Source organism: Corvus kubaryi, unplaced genomic scaffold, assembly GCF_017639235.1.
Source record: "Corvus kubaryi isolate FWS band 111438036 unplaced genomic scaffold, C.kubaryi_AGA036_p1.0 split1-37355, whole genome shotgun sequence".
Lineage (NCBI taxonomy): Eukaryota > Metazoa > Chordata > Aves > Passeriformes > Corvidae > Corvus > Corvus kubaryi.
The window spans coordinates 1489953-1508932 of record NW_024582078.1 but is presented as its reverse complement, the minus strand read 5'-3'; the positions used below and the strand labels follow the sequence as shown (position 1 = coordinate 1508932).

Sequence of the window (18980 nt, the reverse complement as noted above, 5' to 3'; positions counted from 1 at the left end):
TTATTAGGACTAAAGGGGGTTTGGGAGGGTGTAGGGGCAGCACAGTGGCCTGGGAGGGAGCCCATGGGCAGGATGACCCTGTGGGCAGGATGACCACTGGGGCTGTCGGACCCCGTGTCCCTGGACAGGTGAATCACTGCACACCTTCTTCCCGATCCCGCTCCTGGATCCCAGCCTTACCTCCTGCTGCAGTTTCCTGGCTGGTGATGCCTCTCCTGGCTCAGGGAGCGGGAACACCCCGGAAGAGAGATGGTGCCAGCAGCTCCCAGCACAAGGACAGTCACGGGGTAGGGCAGGGGTCCCCCTGCCTCCCTGGGGTGCCCCCAGCTGCAGGGGGCTGGGCTGTGAGAAGGTCCTGCAAGCAAACAAAAAACCCCAGTATATTTCAGGAAGGGCTTTTTCTTTCCCCCCCACCCTTATTTCCAGTCCTCCCACCTCTCAGAGCAGCCAGCAGAGCTGCTCTCTGGCCCTGTTTCCCCCTGCCCAGCACCCCGAGATGCTCCTACAGCCACCAAGCCCAGCCAGGTCGTGCCATCTGCAAACTCTCGGGTTTTTTAATGATATATATTTTTTTTTTCCTTCTCCTTTTCTTTCCCACCCCTTGCCTTTTCCCATGCCATACGCCTCCCCCTGGCCCCCCTCCCCTTGCCACCACCCCAAGCCCTCGGCTGGCCGAGGGGCTGCGAAGTGCGGGGTGGGTCTGGGGGTTGCGGGGGGCTTTGCATTGATGCATTGATCGCCCATCGTCTCCGCCTGACCTCCCTGCTCCCAGGGAAGCAGTCTCCATGGCTACTGGCCCTTCTCCTTCAGCGCAGACTGTAAATTCCTGCAGGCAAAGCCCAGCCTTGGGGGTGCGAGGGGGGGAGCCGTGAAGGAGTAACCAAAGCCAAATAGAAAGAAAGAAAGAAAGGCTGGGAGAGAGAAAAAGGGCGTTGCTTGTATGGGGCTCTCCTTTCCACTCCCCTTTCCCAGGTCCCCAGCACCAGGGCAAGGCGCCTGCTTCCCCCCTCCAGCACTGCTGCTCCTGCTCCTGCTGCTGCTGCTCTTGCAAAACTGGAATTGGCTGGGATTATTTAAGGGAAAAAAAAAGGAGGAGAAGGGATCAGAGCAGCCGCCAGAGAGAGGGCGATAGAGTCCACTTTCCTCCAACTGCCCTGGGTCTCCCTCCCTCGCTCTCTCCTCTTCAGCAGCACCAAGAGCCCCAAACTGAACCCAGAGCAGCTTTTTCCATCAGTTCAGTTCCCTTCCCTCCCTCTGTCTCACACACGGCAAGGAGAGAGCCCCTTCCTCCCCTTGATTTTCCTTCGCATGCTCAGCCCCTTGTTTCCTTTAAAGCACTAGAAATCCCCCTTCTTGCCCCCGCTCCTCCCTGCAGACTGGGATTGCAATGGGAGCTTTGCAGATTGCTGGATTTTCCATCCTTTTCTTTCTCCTCCACTCTGGAAACACGCTGGCAAATAAAGCCAGTCAAGGTAAGAGAAAATCTTCCCTGCTCGAAGGTTTGCTGTTTGATGTGTGGATTGGGCAGCCGGATCTCCTCGTTAGAGCTGGGGTTTAAGTGCAGGCTGGAGAAGGCAGCAGCAGTAACAACAAACAGTGGAGGGGATTTTAAATGTCGCTTGCAGATATTCTCGCCTACTGCCTTGGACTGGGGTTGGGTTTGTAAACTCTTTAATGAGTTGCGTTTCTTAGACTTCAGTTTTTTTGGTTTTGAATCTTTATCTCAAGGCAGGGGGTGCAGGGGCAGAAAATTAGGGTGGGCAAACAAGTCTGCATCCATCACAGGCAAAATGTGGCTGTTTGGAGGGGCTTGGAGGGCTCTGCTGGTTTTGTGTCTGTGAGATGGGGCTACCACGGCAGCAGTGTGGGCGAGGAGGCTGCTCCGGGCTGGGTTGGAGGGCAGGGATGGCGGAGCGGGCGTTGATAACGCCGGGAGGCTGCATCTGTGCTCGGGGACTTCACATCGGCACGGGGGAATCTCAGATGTTGGCTGCAGGAGTGTGGGCAGCAGAAAACTTCGGGTAGCTGAGCACAGCTAAGCCTGAAAATTAAGGGAGCCCTTTCCCAATCTCTTGGAAAGAGAGGTATGTCCCATCCTTATCAACTTCGGGCTTTTCTGTTCCATAACTCCCGTGTTGAGCCAGAGCCTCCCCTTCCCAGACGTACACACGGAGCTTTATGTATGGTCTATCTATACCTTCGCTTTTCTATAGCACCTCTATATTTAGCTCAGATTTTTTTCTATCCACGCGCGCGGGAGTGCGCGCGCCCACACGAGCACACACAGCCCTATACATGATCCCGTTGGCTGTCTCAAAGGGGGTTTTCTCCTTAATTCACCACTATCTGGACAATCTGTCGGGTTTTCTCTTTTTCTTTCCATAGCATGTAAGGTTTCCCCAGCCCGGCTCTGGCTGGGCTGTTGTGGCAGCTGCGTGTTTGTGCGTACGGTGAGATTAAATAGCGTGTGAATGAAATCTCGGAGCGCAGGATATAATGAAAGATCTCTTGTAGGCGGATTCCAGCCACGCGCATGGTCGCCCGAGCCCTGTCACCGACAAAGTTAGAAGGAATTTCAAGGCTATTGTCTTATCTGGCTCAAAGTGTTTCTAAAACAATAGGCGACTTCTCCGGAGGGCAGCCTGGGCAAGCAGGAGAGATTTTCCAGGGCAAAGGTTTGGTGAGAAGGCGTCCAGCTTCACGTAAAGCTTTATGATTTAGGCACAGAAAGGAATGCTTAGGTTTTTATCCCCCCTCAAATTATCTTGAGTGTATGCATTGCTTTCATTTCTTATCATAATATTTATTTATTAAGGCTTTTTGGTTTCCAGTTCCATTTAAGCCTGAGCCAGAATCGCATTAAAATAGCAAAGTGAAATTCCATCGTGCAGAGACTTGACAGATCCCTTCAGGGAAGAAGAGGGGTGGAGTGGGGGTGGAGAGAGGTGAGCTCAATCCTGCGCCGGGGTTCATAGCCCGCCGTGCGCCTGGGACAGCGCTGGCTCCTTCCGGCTGTCCGGCTGCTCGCCAGCCAGGGGGGCTGCGCTGGGGAATTGATCCCTGAGGCTGCAGTCGAGGGGTTCTGTGGGCTGGGGAGGGGCAAAGGTTGGTGCCTATGGGGCTGCAAGGACTCTGGGCAGGGGTGGGCCCGGTGCTGGTCCTTTTTGGATGAGGCCGAACTCACAGGCATCATTTGGGCATCACTGATGGCAGGTACAACGTGTGCCTTTCCTCAGAACCCGCTGTCTCCTGGTTTTCTGACTGTCACCGAGCTCCTTGAACCTTCTCTGTGTGTCTGGGACGTGTTAGAAGGATATTTCTCGAAAGTATCAGGTGTGTGTGCCGGGTGACAGCCCAAGGATGTGGCACACATCAGCCTGAAACCTTTGCCCTTTTGAGGGACAGCCACCCTTGCCAGGTGACTGTCACGGGCTGGGAAAGGCTCCTCTCCCATCGGATGGTCTTGTCTTGCTGGGATAATGTCGTGTTGTGGGTCGGGCTTGCTGGCTCATTTCTTGCACTGAATTACCCCAGAAAGTTTAGTCTGTGGGGAAGGAAGGATTTAGAGAGCCGGCTGCTGGGCCTGGAGGGTGTCTGCCAGTGGACCTGGCTGCCTGTGGAGTCAGCTTAGGGCTAGGCAAGCTTTCAAGAGGAGAACTGACAATATAAATCTAACCATAGGGAGGCTCCTGACACGCATCCACAGCTGGGATGGACTCTCTCCCTGCGGTCCCCAGGCCAAGCTGCCCAAACACTGCTGTGCCCACCACTCCTCTGGGTTTTGGATAGATAATGTCATCCCAGTCCCAGCTTCTTGTCCATCGGTCCATCTCACAGTCTTCCAGGCAGAAGAGTTTGTCCTGAGCTCCTTCTCTCAGTGGAGCAGTGCCCTTACCTGCTGTCTGCCAGCATCAGTCCCTCTCTGTATGTTGGGAGGACAGAGCCCAGGGACTGGCAGCTCTGCACCATCCTCGGGCAGTGCCAGCCCCCTGGAAGCACCCTCATCACTGGGAACACATCCCAGGATTTGCCACTTTTCCTTGCAACTAATTGCACATCCCCTCAGATGTTGCCGTGGAATGGGTCTGGGAGGGAGATGCAGCATCTCCCTGGGAGACCCCAGCACTCCAGTTTGCAGCCCTTGGCATTCCCACAGCCCCCATTCAGGGTCCTGGGTGGGATCAGAGCCCCAGCCCAGCCCACTGGGCACTCGATGGTCATCCATGGTTGGCACCAGCCCTTGTGGCTGGTGCTGTGTGGTTGCCCGGGGCCAGAGCCACTGTCCCACGTGAGGGGCTGGTGCGGTGGGATGCACCTGCAGAGCCTATGCTGCCTGGGATTACTTTTCTGTATTTTTTTAAGGAGTCTAAAATTTTCCAATTGCAGCGTGGAGATGCTGTTTGATTCCCCTCCCACTGCCGCCAAACCTCCTCCCCCTTGGCCTCTGCCTTCCTACCTCTCCGGCATTCACAGTGTGCGACTGTTGTGCCTGTCCCCTCCACCCCGCTGAAATATGAAATGTAAAACTGTAAACATTTCACATACACAGTTCAAAGGAGATCTTTGACTGAGGGCGTCTAACGTGCCTGTACCGAGATTAAAAAAGGGGAGGGGGTGGGTAGGAAGGAGGGAAGAAGAGTTTTTTTGTAACTGCCAACTGGAGTATAAATATTCAGACACCTTGAGTCTTCCAGTGCTGATGTGTTGCTCTCTCCAAACTGCTCAGGAATTGGGGGTTCTTTTCTTTTATTTTTACATAGATTTTTTTCCTTTGCAGACAGCCACACCAGAGCAATCCATTTAGAAAAAAAGTATGCGTGATTGACCTTAACCTTCACTTTCAAAATTCTAAGTCCCCTGAGAGGCTTTAGGAGAAGTCTGGGATGGCAAATTAAGTTTGCTCTGTCTGGCAGCCCTGGAGGATGCCCGGCTGTGTTTTGGAGAGGCTGTGTCCCCGCTGGAGATCTTGAGATTGTTGCTCCCGGAGCAAAAAACAAACAAACACATTTTTTAAGGCAAGGCTGGGTCAGTCCGATAAGCCAAAGGAACAACAACAGCAACGACAATTCCCTGGGGAGATGAACACGCTGCTGGCGTGGAGCATCAAACCCCCTGTGGGGAAGTGGTGATGGAATTGGGTTGAAGTGACCGGGGTTGGCACAAGGAGGTGGGATGGAAGTGAAGGGACCATTTCCTACCCAGGGAGTGGTGGTGGAACTGGGATCCATCAGGATGACCTGGACTGCAGAGGATGGACAGCTCAACCTGGCTCTGCCCTCATGGGAGTGGGAAGCATCAGCGAAGGGGATAAAAAAGCCCTTTTCTGGGTCTTTGACAGCTTTGGGGAAGCCAAACCCATGGTGAAGGGTATAAAGCAGGGTCTGGGCACTGGACAGTAGGGTCACCAGGCTGGGAATGGCCCCAGTTCCTCGCTGTGACTTGTGGTTCCTCGTCCTTCCGTGCTCCATCATTCCACAGGGCCAAGCGCTGGGGCTGCATCTCCTGCGTCCCACCTGCTTTTGGGAAAGCTGGGTGGCTGTGTGGGCACTGGGCTGGTTCAGGGGTCTCCATTGCGTGGGGAGATGCAGACATCCCCTCTGAGCCATCCTGAGCACAGGTACCTGCCCAGGGACCCCTGGCACCCCCATCCTGGCAGCAAGACATCACCCAGCACCTGAGTCGGGATCTCCGAGTTCAGATGGCACTTCTTTAGCCAGTTTACAGAAGGCTGCCCTGCAGAGCATACTCCTCCCCTCTCCTGGCCCATATCCCCTCCCAGGGGGCTGCCGCTGCCTATGGCCATGCCCTGAGCCCATCCTGCTGTGGCACAGCACGAGTCACCCTTGTGAGCTCCCTGGACGAACAAATGATTAATAAACTGCACCACAGTGTCTGAGGTGGTTATTAATACCCTGGTAAAAGGAGCTACTGAAGTTATAAAGCTTTAATTTGGCATTAAGGCCGAGTGGAAACTCCTCATGTCTGCCAACAGCTACACACACATCCCCATACAGACAGGCTGTTAATATATATGCCTATATAAAAACAAAGAATAAAATTAATTTGTAGAAAAAGCTGAAGCGCTTGCAGGAGAGGGGAAAAAGGATGGTGGGTTTGTTTGTTTAGGGTTTTTTCAGGCCAGTTTTTGCTGCCCTGTCTCATCCTCCTCCTCAGATTTATTGGGACTTTCGGCCTATGGATAAAACCATCTTTTATTATTTTTTTTAAACAAAATAAGGAAGTGAGGAAAGAGCCTCAATCCAGCCTCTAAAAATATACGAGCTGTTGCTTTATCCCCCTACTCGCTGTCGGGTGTGACGCCGCAGGGCACAGAGGTGGGACCCGGGTGTCCGTGGGCTCTGCCACCGCCTCCCCCGCTGGCCCTCGGTCAAAGCCCTTCGGCTCCCGGTGGGTGCGCGCCGGTCCCGGGGAGGTGGCGGTCCCCCCGCTTTTGGCACGCTCGAAATGGCAGTGGCGTTGAAACCGTCTGCCTCCGCTGCCTTTGAAATGGAGAATAAAGCTGCAGCTGGAGCGGAACGGGGCCCAACAGCCAGCGCTGGAAAATCCCACCCACAACGGAGTAAAAAACATGGCCCGAGGCGCGGGGCGAGCGCCGCAACCTCCTGCCCTTCGCCACAGCCCGCGGCGATGGCCGTGCCAGGGATGCTCCTGCCCTCTGAGGAGCCCTGCTCAGCCCCAGCGCAGTGGGACAGGGGCGTGGGGCTGGGCAGGGAGCGGGGCCACCGTGGGCGAAACCTGCGGTCCCCAGCGAGACTCAACATCTTCATCAAAACCAAATTCCCCACTGGGGTGCAGAATTCCCCAGTGCCAGGGATTTGAGGCATGATGTGGCCATCTGCGCTGCCCGGTTTGGGCTCATTTCAGGCAGCTGTGGGTGAAAAACAGCGCTTTTTGGTTATTTGTGGAAGGAAGAGATGGAGGGGCTGTAGGGGTACGGGTCTGCAGGGGGACTGGCAAACCTTCCAGAAAGCCCACCTGGATTTGGGACCTTGTCTGGAGCAGGTCCCCTGGAGCAGGGGGACAAGAAGGGCACACCCCAGTGAGGAACTTCTGAGAGCAAATAGGGACAGGAACATCAATAACGATTTTTTAATTAAAAAAAAATATCTTCACTTGTCTCGAAGATGACCCCTCTCACATGGTGGCAGCAACTCAAAGCACCTGCAGTAAGGCCACAGGCAGCTTTTTGGATGGAGAAAATTCTCCTGCAGGAAAAACCAGCTGCCCTGAGAGAAAACCTTCCCTTTCATGGGAAAATGTTGCTTGCGTTGACAAAAATGCTAAAAATTGAGTTTTTCAGAGGGTTTTACTCTAATTCACTACATCATTTCTGAAGGAGCCAAAATTTCAGCATTCTAAAATTGGGATCTTTGCCAATCCCAGGACAGCTCCTGGGGTGCCAAGGAGGGTATTTACTCATTCTTCCCACAAACACACTTTTTTTTCATTTTCTTTTTATTTTTTTCATAATCCTGTAACCTTTCGGAATGACTCCAGCTTTGGAAAAATTACAGAGTGGAAAACTGATAATGTTTTCTTTTGTACTTTTGCTGCTGTGTAATCTTTCCAAAGTTAGAGAACTTTTGAAGTTACAGAATGGGAAAAAAGATGGAAAAAAAAGATGCTATACATGTGTGAGTGGGAAGGGGCCAGAGGTGCCTTCAGTGCCTCATGCATGTTGTTCGTGGTCTTGAGTTTGAGAGTGCAGAAGGAAAAAGAAATAGGAAATAAAACTCCCCCAAAAGTGAGATTCCTGGCAAAAGGCTGGGAAAGTTTCAATGATGTGATTGATGCCTGGTGGATGCTTCTTGTTTTGAGTGTTTTTAGGGGAAGGAGATGGGGTTTGATGGATGGTCTGTACAGTTTGGGTGCTGGTTCCCACCTGTGTGCCAGGGTGGGTGCCCAGGGTGCCAGACCTGACAACTGTCACCTTGGCACCATGACTCAAAGCATCACGTGATTTATGACTTTGGGGGAACATCCGAAGGGGGGTTCCCAACCATGCAGGGCCAGGACCAGGATCTGCAGATTCAGTAGATCTTTGGGTCAGCATCAGCTTTGCTGCTGCTGAGTTCCCACGCACATTGTGGCCAGCACGTGGCATCCCCCCACATCTCCCTGCTCCAGTGCCACGACCTCCCACCGCCCCTCTGGGAGCCCAGTGAGGGATGCAGGAGCCTGAGGCGAAGTCACTGGGATGCTGAACAGCCACACTCAGCTCCCCGAAGGGACAAGAGCCCCATGGGACCCCCTGGCACAGGCAGGTGATGACGCTGGCTGCTGGGGTGGCCGCAGCACCGTGGCACCGTGACCAGTGCCATGGCTGCTGTAGGTGCCAGCCAGGAGCAGGGCCCTGCTCCCCGTGCAATCCCTCCATCGTCCCCACCGTGGTGGGTCAGCCTCCAGCCGGTGATTAATGGCCCAAGGGAGGCCGTGGTGGCCGCGGGCCATGGCTAATGTCAAATAACAAATATGAATGCGGGCTGTAAATATTTATACAATGCGCAGGCACGTGCCGCCTCCCTGGTGCAGAGACAAAGCTCTCCTCCTCCCGGCCGGGTGACTCACATCTCCCGGCAAAGAGCCGCCGGGGTGGCCGGGACAGGGCTCGGGCTGGCGTTCGCGCGGCCGTGGCCCCTGTCCCGCGGAGCTGCAGGGCTGCCTGCCCGCCCACCGCTTGCAGGGATGTTTTGGGTCTCTGGAGACCTCCTGGAGCACTTCTGTTCTTGGGGCTGCTGAAAAGCAGTTTTTTAAAGGCAGCTGAAAGCTTTGAAGCCTCACATGCCTCCTGAGGGGATACAGGAAAGCTGGAGGGACTCTCAGGTCCCCTTTCCCCAGTGACAAGCTTCCTATCCCTGTGAGAGGAGGTGGAAGCAAATCCCTGCAGGAGCAGCGCTGGTGCTCCCCACGTGCCGGTGGAGCTGGAGCCTGGGCTGCTCTGGGAGCCCTGCCCATACCTGAGGGGCTGCGGGTGATGCTCAGCCCCCGACTGATCTCCAGGCACTGGCAGCCAGGGAGGGGATGTGCCCGCTTCAGGGCACCACATCTCCCTGACTGCCAGAGCAGGGAAGGAAGGCAGTGAGAGTCAGCTGAACAGCCTTTTGCTCACAAACCTCCACTCCATGTGCTCGAGGCTTCTCCATTTCCCAAATACCGTTAAAACCTCCACTCCACGACCTCCTGTCACAGCAAGCCCTTGGGCATTGCTGCTTGAGGCCATTGCCAGCACGTGGAGCTCTGGATGTGATATCCTGAGTACCACGGCACTGCATCCCAGAGAAGGGGGTTGAGGGGCAACAGGGGATGGGGATGATGAAAATTTTGTCCATGCCCCCAAGGAAGCCTTGATGTTTTTCCCTGTTCTCTCTCCTGCTTCTCACTCCTGGCTCCCAGGTTTATTTAGTGTGGTCTCTGCTAAATTGTGCACATTCCTTGGTGCCTAAGAATAGAAAGCGATGATGATTATTTGGGTGCCTGGTTGGCTCAGGAAACAGCTAATTGGAGACAGAGACTTTCACCTCTGCCTGGGCTGGCTCCAGCCTGGACTAGGAGCTCTGGAGCAGCATTTCCTATCATCAGACACATGAAAGGGCCAGGGAGTCTCAGGGTGATGTGTCCAAGAGGGGACACAGGTTGTGCTGTTTGGGAGTGGACCCAGCGATTCACCATGTCCAGAGCCCATCATCCACTGCATCAGGGCTGGTTGAGGAGCTGGAGGCTGCTGGGATCCATCACCTTGGGCGGTGGCTCCCATGGGGACAGGGGGTAGAGGTCCCAGGCTCTCCCCATTGCTCCCCTGACCTGTCCTCTTGCAGATGTTGATGAGTGCGTGGAGGGCACCGACAACTGCCACATCGACGCCATCTGCCAGAACACCCCCAAGTCCTACAAGTGCATCTGCAAGTCCGGCTACACCGGGGATGGGAAGCACTGCAAAGGTAGGGACACGCCGCTGTCAGAGCCGGAGCCTTGCTGGCGAGTGACAGCCTGGCTGGTCAGAGGCCAGTGGTGGCTCATCAGCGTTGGCCCATGCAAAAAGACTACTTGTTTGCCCCAGCCCATTGTAAACCTTTTATTCCCCTTTTCTGCCCCAAACTCCTGGCCTGTTGACAGTGCATGGGGACAGAGAGTCTTGCCGGTGCCATTGTCCTGGCATGGTTGGGGCTGCCCATGAAGGGTCACTTGGGTCTTGTTTTGAACAAAGCTGGGCTTATTTTCCTGCAGGATTTCTGACCCCAAGGCTGCAGAACTGCATTAGCAGCTAAAACATAAGAAACTGAAAAATAAGATATAGAAACAGAGATATAGATGGTGTAGATACCAATATAGATGTAGATATAGGTGTAAATGGAGATATTGACATAGGTATAGGCATATATCTATATATAGATACAACTGAGTGGGGAATGGAAAGAAAATGGGTTCCTTGGGGCAGCAGCAGCAGGAAAGCGGGACTGGGGCAGGGGAAAAATTCCCAGCTCTGCTTGGAGCAGGTTCAGGGTCAGGATGGGCTGAGTACAAACAGCAGAGGGATTAAAGTGCTCCAGGCAGTGCAGGGCTTTGCCATAGAGATGGGATGCTCTGCCAGCACCCCGGCAAATCCCAAGAGGTTCCCAGCACTCTGCACCAAGCTAAGGCTGTAAGACCCTGGGTTGGCTGGGGGTCCAGCATCTAGACTGGGAAGAATGGGGATGTTTTTGTAGGGTCTGGAGGGGTGCTGCAGGTGATAATGGAGCTGAGGACCTGCTGGAATATGCAGAGAGAGCAGAAGACCCCAGGGCACACTACCAGCTGGGTGGCAAAGATGTTGGATGCAGGGAGCAGCACCCATGGGAGGCAGCAGTGGGGGCAGCCCTGCAGCTCTCCTGCCCTTCTTCTCCCCAGACGTTGACGAGTGCGAGCGGGAAGACAACGCGGGCTGCGTGCACGAGTGCGTGAACATCCCCGGCAACTACCGCTGCACCTGCTACGACGGCTTCCGCCTGGCGCACGATGGCCACAACTGCTTAGGTGAGGGATGTCGGTGCATTGCAGTTCCTCAGTGGCTCTAGCACCTTGGGACCAACCTGCTGGCTTTCTTTGCTGGGCACTTCCCAAGACCTGCTGCAGAGCCACAGAACCGTGGTGGCACTCCCAGGGCATTAAGCTGGCTGCAGGCATGTCCTGTGCTTCAATGGCTCTCCGGGGACAGGATTGCTCCCCATTACACGGGGGTGATGCCAAGGAAGGATGCTCCATGCTGGGAGAAAAACTCGCTCTGTGGGTTTATCCATAGACTGGGAGGGTTGGGGTAAGGCAGAACTGGGAGAGTTGGGTTTGGGCTTGCTGGGGGTGAGGCACAGGCTCCCCCCAGCCGCATCCTGCTGCGACAAGCAGCCGGGCCGGCAGCTCTGCGTGGCTGCCCAGGGCAGGACCAGCTCACCCGGGCCCTGCCACTCTCTCCGCTCGTGCCTTAGGTCAGCCCTGCACCTGCCAAAATAGATGAGTTAATAGCAAATATGGTGGGGATGGGAACCAGCGAAGGGACTGGATAAATAATCCCCGGGCCAAGAAAAACCCGGCATCTGCCTACGGAGCGGCCGTGCATCCTCTCTGCCACTTCCCACCGCCCCAAACTCCATCCGGCCGCGACGGAGCCAAAGCTCCCGTCAGAGCCCTGGGGCCCATCGAGCTGCCCGCGCCCGTCACCCGCTTCCTCCCGCGGCATCTGCGGTGGAGCTCCGGGGCACGGAGCCACCCGCCTCCCCTCCGCCTGGAGCTCATGCTATTTTCTAATTAGTGTCTGCAGAGGGGTCATTAATGAGCTCATCACTGGGAGGAGGAGGAGGGGGAAGGGATTATGGACACATACGCTTTGCATTAACCACCATCACCGGGATCTTTGCAGTCTCCTCGGGGAGGGGGGAGATTTACACAGCTGGGAGGAGGCGCGGGCGGGCGGCTCTGCCTTCCTCTCCCGGGGGAGGATGAGCCCGAGGAGAAGAAAGGAAAGCTGGACGTCATGTGTTTACAGAGTTGGGTGGGAGGGGATGGAGATGGCTGGGGAGCAGCCGGGCAAGCAGGGATGTGGGGGGAGCATGCTGGCTCCCACCTTGAGCCCTTCCTTAGCTCATCCCAGCACCTCATCCCTGATCCTGACGCGCTTGGCCCAACCTGCCTGCGTTCCCTTTTAGGCAAAAGAAAGAGAAGTAGAGCAAAGCAGCGTGTTGTGCCCAGGCTCTGCCAGTGCCATGGGCAGGAGCTGTGCTGGAGGGGGATCAGGGTACGTGCCCACCAGAGTCCACAGGCCCCTCCACTGCCCACCCTGGGCGACCTTTTGAACCAGGACAGGAATTCAAGCCCCCGTCCTGACACGGGCTCTGCTGGTTTCTGCCCATCTCTGTTGTGTTTAATAAAACAGGTATTAGAGCGGCGGAGTCTCGTTTCAGCCATCGGGTTTGAATGGCTGCCTCCTCATTTTTGAGCAGAGCTGGAAGGAGAAGTTGCAAGACATTAAGCCCTTGTTCTAAGCGGGAGGATTTGAGGAGAGTTATTGGCATCTGCAGGACATAGCTTGGCTGTGATGAGCATTGGAGGAAGCCATAAGCTTCCCGCCATCACAGAGGACGTCCCTTTGTGCCTGGCTGCAGCCCAGGTATCAGCCCTCACTGCCCTGTGGGTGAGAGGGTGTTTTCAATACCTCCTTTCCAAGATAACAAGTTTGTGGGGTGCTCCTTGGCTCCGATGCCTGGCCATTTCCAGCTGGAGCTGCAGCCCTGCTTTGATATTTCTGAGCGTCCCCTCAGGGCTTGCCAGGGGCTGGAGCACAGTGCAAGGCACCCACACTGCTCGGGCATCCATCTGTCCATCCATTTTGTCCAAAAACAAGGGGTTTTGGTGCGTGTTGCGCTGTTTGGGGAGGGGGCCGGTGCTGGGGGGCCTGGGAGCCCCTGGCGCGTGCCATCGCCGAGCCGCTATTCCGGCGTTTCCGGTGGGCAATGCTGGCGGGGCTCAGTTTTCCCCTCAGCCGCGGCTCTGCAACGCTCGAGTTCACAGGACGTTTTCTTTGGCATGGGGCCCCTCACTTCCCGGCCCGACACCATCACCCGGCACCACGGGCAGAGGGGGCAAGGGGCGGCCACGGCACAGATTTGTCTCTGCCCAAGCCTGGCGTCCTGGTTGCTCTGGCACCTCAGGGTGCTGGTGAGTTCAGCTCGGACCACTGTCCCCAAAAAGCCTCTAGAGAGAGCAATGGGCAGTTACTCTTCATTAAATGCAGGATTTGCAGGGCTGGAGCAGGAGCAGCCTGGGGCGAGGGCATTGCTGCTGCCACGGGGCCACAACTCAGCCCCTTCCAGCCTTGGCTTGTTAAACCAAAACAGGTGTGAGGGCAGCCGAGCGGCAGGGCAGGGGATGCGAGTCTCCTTACAAGTAATTATCCCTGCTCTGGGTTAAGGTTTCCCAGCTCCTCCTAATGAAGTGCAGGCATCCCCAGCTGGCAACAAGCTCCGAGGGGCTGGGAGCAGGGGCCGGCTGCAGCCAGCATCCTGGATGAGCATCCTGGGTGCTTTGGGGTTTCTGAGACAAGGAAAGCCCCTTTCTCTGTGGTCTGGTGTTCCCTTCTGTAAAATGAGGCCATGAGTCAGGGAAGCTGTATGATCCCTGCACCCACTCCTGCTGTGCTTTGCCTTCATCCCCTGCACTATCAAGCATTCCCCTTTCCTCCAGCTGCGGGATCACAGATGTAAGGCAGCAGTAGGTTGCTACCCAGCAGATCTGTCCCACCCGGTCCCCATGGCCTTGGTGTGCCAAGCAGCTGTGCTCACCCCCTGCCACCTTCCCTCTGCAGACCTGGACGAGTGCTCGGAGGGCAACGGTGGGTGCCAGCAGACCTGTGTCAACATGATGGGCAGCTACGAGTGCTTCTGCCGGGAGGGCTTCTTCCTCAGTGACAACCAGCACACCTGCATCCAGCGCCCTGAAGGTCAGTGCTCAGCAGTTCCACACCCTGGGGCACCCTTCATCCCTGCATTTATCAGGCAGGTCTGTCCTCTGTCACCTCTGGCCACTCCTGCCCATGTTTAGGTGCTGCTGCTGGGTTTGTGGTGTGGCAGGTTTGAATCTATGACAAACACGTTGGGAGAGGTGATAATGTCCTGCAGCAAAATCCTTGCAGGTCCCTGCACAGCAATACTGAACAAGGGATATTAATCCTATGCCCAGAGCAACTTATTGATAAATGGAAGGACCTGGAGTTCCTCACACCACCTTAAGAGACACATCTTCCCCTGCCAGGTCTTGCACAGCACCGAGCCCTTCGTCTCGGTATCAGCTCTAAATTGTTGCCGTCTGGAGCAAGCTCTTAGCCAAAATAGGAGGAAATGAGAGATTTTTGCGTCTCTGCTGATTTTTATCTCTGCTGCTTGGCAAAGCCAGCTGAGTGTTTTTGCTTTCCTCCTTCTCCTTCCCAGCTGTGTTGGTCACTCCAGCTCCCCAGGAATCTTGCCCTGCCAAGGATGGCTGAGCAGCTGCAGCGGCATCTCCTGTGTCCCCATCCTTGCATGTCCAAGAGGGATGAGCTGGCTGCTCCTTCCTCCCGGTGCCACAGTGGGTGGTCCCTGCTGGGAACAGGGATGCAGGTGCTGGGTGTTGAGCTCAATGGGGTTTAAAGCCACCTCGAGATGTGGGAGCAGGGTCTCACCCAAGATGGGAGGGATCAAAGGCTGAAGGCTCACAGGTGGTTTTGTCCACCTTTCCAAGCATCTCTGTGCCAGGAGCTGGCCAGGGTTATCCTGTCCCCACAAGGTCTTCACTGACAAGGTTTCCCCTCCTTGCCATCATTTCCCCATCTCATCCCACCTCAGACGTCCTTCTGCCACTGCTGACTAGTGCCAGCAGCTTTTGGAGCATTTCTTTGCTTCCTTTTCTCATTTAGAAGGCATGAACTGCATGAACAAGAACCACGGCTGTGCCCACATCTGTCGGGAGACTCCCAAAGGGGGCATCGCCTGCGAGTGCCGTCCCGGCTTCGAGCTCACCAAGAACCAGCGTGACTGCAAACGTAAGGAGCACTCCAGGGCTGGGGATACGGCCCCCCAGGGACCCCCTAACCCGGTCCCCATGGCACAGACACCTCCTGTCCCTGCAGCAAAGCCGTGACCCCGTGATAGCAGTTAGTTCATTGAGCCTGAAGCTCAGCATGCTCAGCTCTGCCTCTGTTGCCTTTACAGGCAATGCTTCTGGCAGCCCCCTTTGCCATGAGATGTGGTGTCCTTATATGACCAGGCTGAAATGGCAGTTCAAGGGGATCCCAGAGGCTCAGCATCCCCTGTTCTTGTCCCAGTGTTTCACTTTCCAAAGGGGAGGCGAACAGGGAGAGTGCAATCAGCATGTGAGGAGCGCAGGAATCCTCTCCCTGGGGGTTGTGGTGCTCTCAGCCTGTCTGATCTCCTGCCAGCATCCCACTGGCAGTGCCAGGGTTATTAAATAGATATGTGTGTGTTTATGCAATTATTTTTATTTTGTTTCTCATTTGCTGTGTGCAGCAAACATGTAAAATCGCTGATGAAATGGAGGTTTAATCCTATGAGCCTACTTTCCCTCTAAGCTAAATGAAGAGCACACCTTGCCCCCCGGGGAGGGCTGGCAAGGATTCCCAAAAGCTCCTGTGTCATTCCAGAGCTCAGGAAAGTTTCACCCTTTCCCTATAGCACTGGATTAAGGGTCAGGGTCAACCATCCCCTTTGCTCGGACTCCACTGGTGGCATTTAGCAGACATGCAGAGGGAAGACATGAGAAACCACATGGCAGTTTGCATCTGCCAAGATCCCACAGGGAAAGTGAAGGGCTTTAGGAATTATCTGTGAGGGAAGGAGGGAGGGAGGAGGAAGGAAGGAAGGGAAGGAGGGAGGGAAGTCTGCAGGTACAGACGAGGTGTTTCCAAGCCAGCTTTATGTACTGCATGTGGATGCCAGGCAGGAGGAGCTGGGGCCATGGTGACACCGGTGCTTTGCTCCCACAGTGACCTGCAACTACGGGAACGGGGGCTGCCAGCACACCTGCGATGACACCGACCAGGGGCCCAAGTGCGGCTGCCACATCAAATTCCTGCTGCACTCGGACGGGGTGACGTGCATAGGTAGGTCAGGCCATCACCTGCACGTGGGTTGGGGTGTGGGATGGCTCGTCTTCCTCCCTGGGTGATTTGTCCTTGGCCTGTGAAGGGTTTTTCCCAAGCCTTGGGGATGCGGCGATTTCCTTTTGCTGAGAGCGGGAAGCTCAGCGTGTGTGTGAGGGATGCTGCGGTATCTGCAGGGTGCAGGGATGTGTCTCTGCTCAGCCACAGGGACCAGAAGTGGTCTTGGTGGTGCTTGAGGGGATACCTGGGGACAGGTTGCAGTGCTGGGGTGCAGGCAGGGATCCCTGCCTGCCTCTGTGCTGCTGAAGAGAGAGTGGTGAGGATGTCCCCACCCTAGGAATTGTTACTGTCGCTGTCAGTGGCAGCTTTTGAGGAGGGACATGGAGGGGGCAGGTTTGCCCACAGCAATCTGTTCCGACTTGGTATTGTGGGGCCTTGGCTCAGGAACAATTGTCTTGCAAAAAAAAAGAACAAAACCAAAACCCCAGCAACCTGACAACTCAACCACCCCCAGAATTGTCCTTTTCCTGTGTGTGTTTTCAAATTGTAAAACATCAAGCAGAGATAGAAGTTTTACTGGTTTCATATGCTTGTGCTGTTTAACAGCTGCTTTGATTTAAAAAATGTTATATTTGGGGAGTGATTAAGTCCACAATTGCTTGAGACATTTGAGTTCTTATTGCAAAATGAAAAAGAAAAAGGAACTGAAAGCAAGGGAGGTTTTGGCTCCCCATGTCCCTGCTGTGCCTGAACAGAAAACCCTCCGTGCTTTCCACAGACGGCTCCGTCCTCAGGGCAGAGGATCCCCTCTGAGCCCCTGGCTGCTCCCTGCCAGCTTGAGGGATGTTTTGGGCTGAGCGCCCAGCAAAGCCCTCCTGCCTGTCAGCTCACTGCTGCCTTAATGTCACCACTGTCCCCCAGCCCGCTCCCAGGATGGATCCCAATCCCTCCTGGCTGCTGGCAGGCGCTCACAGCCCCTGGTCCCCGCCGTCCTCATGTTTGCTCCCACAGCCATTGCGTCATGTCCCACCTCTGAGGACCCTCCCAGGGGGTTGTTGCTGTGCCTGGGTGGGGAGACCTCCTCCAACGGGGACCTCAGGACCCCGGGTGTGTCAGCTGGCAGGTTCCTCCTGGATGAAGGGCCCTGCATGTGGCATCTGACTTGGGCAGCTTTGGGACCAAGGATGCTCCTGATCTGTTGGGTGTTGGGGGGGAGAGCAGCTCTCCAAAGCATCTCATGACTTGGGGGATGCTTCAGAGCATCAGTTTGCTGGGGGTGGGGGTGTCTCTGCACTCAGACCCTGGGTACCACAGGTGTGAGGGTGGGATTTGGGGGTTTCCGAAATCACTCATCCTTTTGTCCTTGGCCAAAGTTTCCCTCTTTGTCTCCAAGCCCTCCATTGTACTGCTGGGAAGGCATCTCCCACCAGAGCCAGCACATCCCTTTGAGCTCTCCCCTTGTCCACCTTTCCAGGGGAAATCAAACACTGCACTAGAGGATTTTAGGAGCAGCACCAGCCCAAAGCCCACCACCACGCCTGTCTCATCCCTTTGGGCTCTGCAATCCCTTCTCACAGGAAGGGGCCTGCCCAGCTCCTGCATTCCCTGGGGGATTCCCGATCCCCAGCCCCACTGTGGGAACACCACGGGATTGTGCTCCAGCCGCTGGGAGCCAGCAGCCGCCCCGCAGGGATGCCCGGCCGGCAGATTTACAGCCGAGGTACCTGCTCGGATATTTATAACCACCCTTTCTTGTTTTATGGCTCGGGCACAGCAAACAGCCCTCCCCCATCCACACTGCCCCCTTCACCGCCCCTTCCCCATTTCCTCCAAAATATTTCATCATTTCAAGGGGAATAAAGTTTCCAGTGAGGGGAAACGCAAAGTCGTTCCCCGGGCCATGGGCTTTGAAATTGTACGCGGTGTGTTTGATGGGCTGCCGGGACAGGCCCCTGGTCCAGGTTCCCTTCAGATCACACCACGCAGCAGGAAGCACGATCAGCCCCTCTGAGTGACAGTTTCATTAGGCCACGGCCGGTGTTTTTCATTTTTCCGCTTTTTATTGCTGCTTTTAAAAATGCAGATAATGAGGAACATGCCTCTGAGCACAGGGGCCATCACTAATGGCTCCCAACATGTCTGCAGGCGCGAGGGGGAGGGGGAGCCAGGAGGGGAGGCCGATGACCTTATATATTTATATTTATGCTCCAAAAGCAGCCTTTAAAAAAAAAAAAAGAATTAAAAAAAGCACATAAAACAGCCCTCCAGCAGCCAAGGGTGCAGTGCCCGTGGGGAGATGCAAAAACGGCTGTCACAGTTGATGCAGATTTTGGCTTTCCAGGAATATTTACCCTCCAGGGCATCATTGCAGTTCCCTCCCACCTATATTTGGGGTGCAGCAGGGCTGTCGCCGGCCCCCCCACTTGTGGCAAGCACTGGTGGAGTGGGAGGGGGTGGACGGGGAAGAAATATGATTAGATGGAGAAGGAAACTAAACCCAGCTCAAATTTTATGGCTGATTTCCTGACCCACGCCCAGGCGGTTGGCGGCGGCACCACTGATGCTCCCCAGCTTTGTGGAGCTGGCGGTGCTGGGAGCGGTGCCGGGAGCTCTGGACCCACAGCCAGGGTGCACTGACCCACGGGTGAGGCTGAGCAGCCCAAGCACACCCAGGGTTTGGGCTCACTGCTGGCTTGGCTGCTAAATCCGAGGGGTGCAAGTGCCACAGGCGGGATGTGGTTGCCTTCCCAAAGCCCATGGCTGCACAGTGTCCACATGGCTCCGTTCAGGGATCACCCCCTGCTCTGGCACGTGCTGGTTTAGTTCCCAACGAGGGCGAGGA

At 55.5% G+C, this 18980-nt stretch overlaps 1 protein-coding gene across 3 annotated transcripts in view; it reads left to right on the top strand.

Moving 5' to 3' along the window:
• The first annotated feature begins 1042 nt into the window (after positions 1-1042).
• SCUBE3 (signal peptide, CUB domain and EGF like domain containing 3) overlaps positions 1043-18980 on the top strand; it is a 30459-nt gene continuing 12521 nt past the window's right edge. For 2 of the 3 annotated variants that reach the window (XM_042013511.1, XM_042013509.1), the window contains exons 1-6: positions 1043-1472; positions 9837-9959; positions 10906-11031; positions 13850-13984; positions 14936-15061; positions 16022-16138. In XM_042013511.1, the coding sequence (XP_041869445.1) occupies positions 1388-1472; positions 9837-9959; positions 10906-11031; positions 13850-13984; positions 14936-15061; positions 16022-16138 (712 nt within the window). In that variant the 5' untranslated portion in view covers positions 1043-1387. Of the gene's footprint in view, positions 1473-1972; positions 2085-9836; positions 9960-10905; positions 11032-13849; positions 13985-14935; positions 15062-16021; positions 16139-18980 lie in introns of those variants that run through there. The other variant, XM_042013512.1, reaches the window with a different exon arrangement.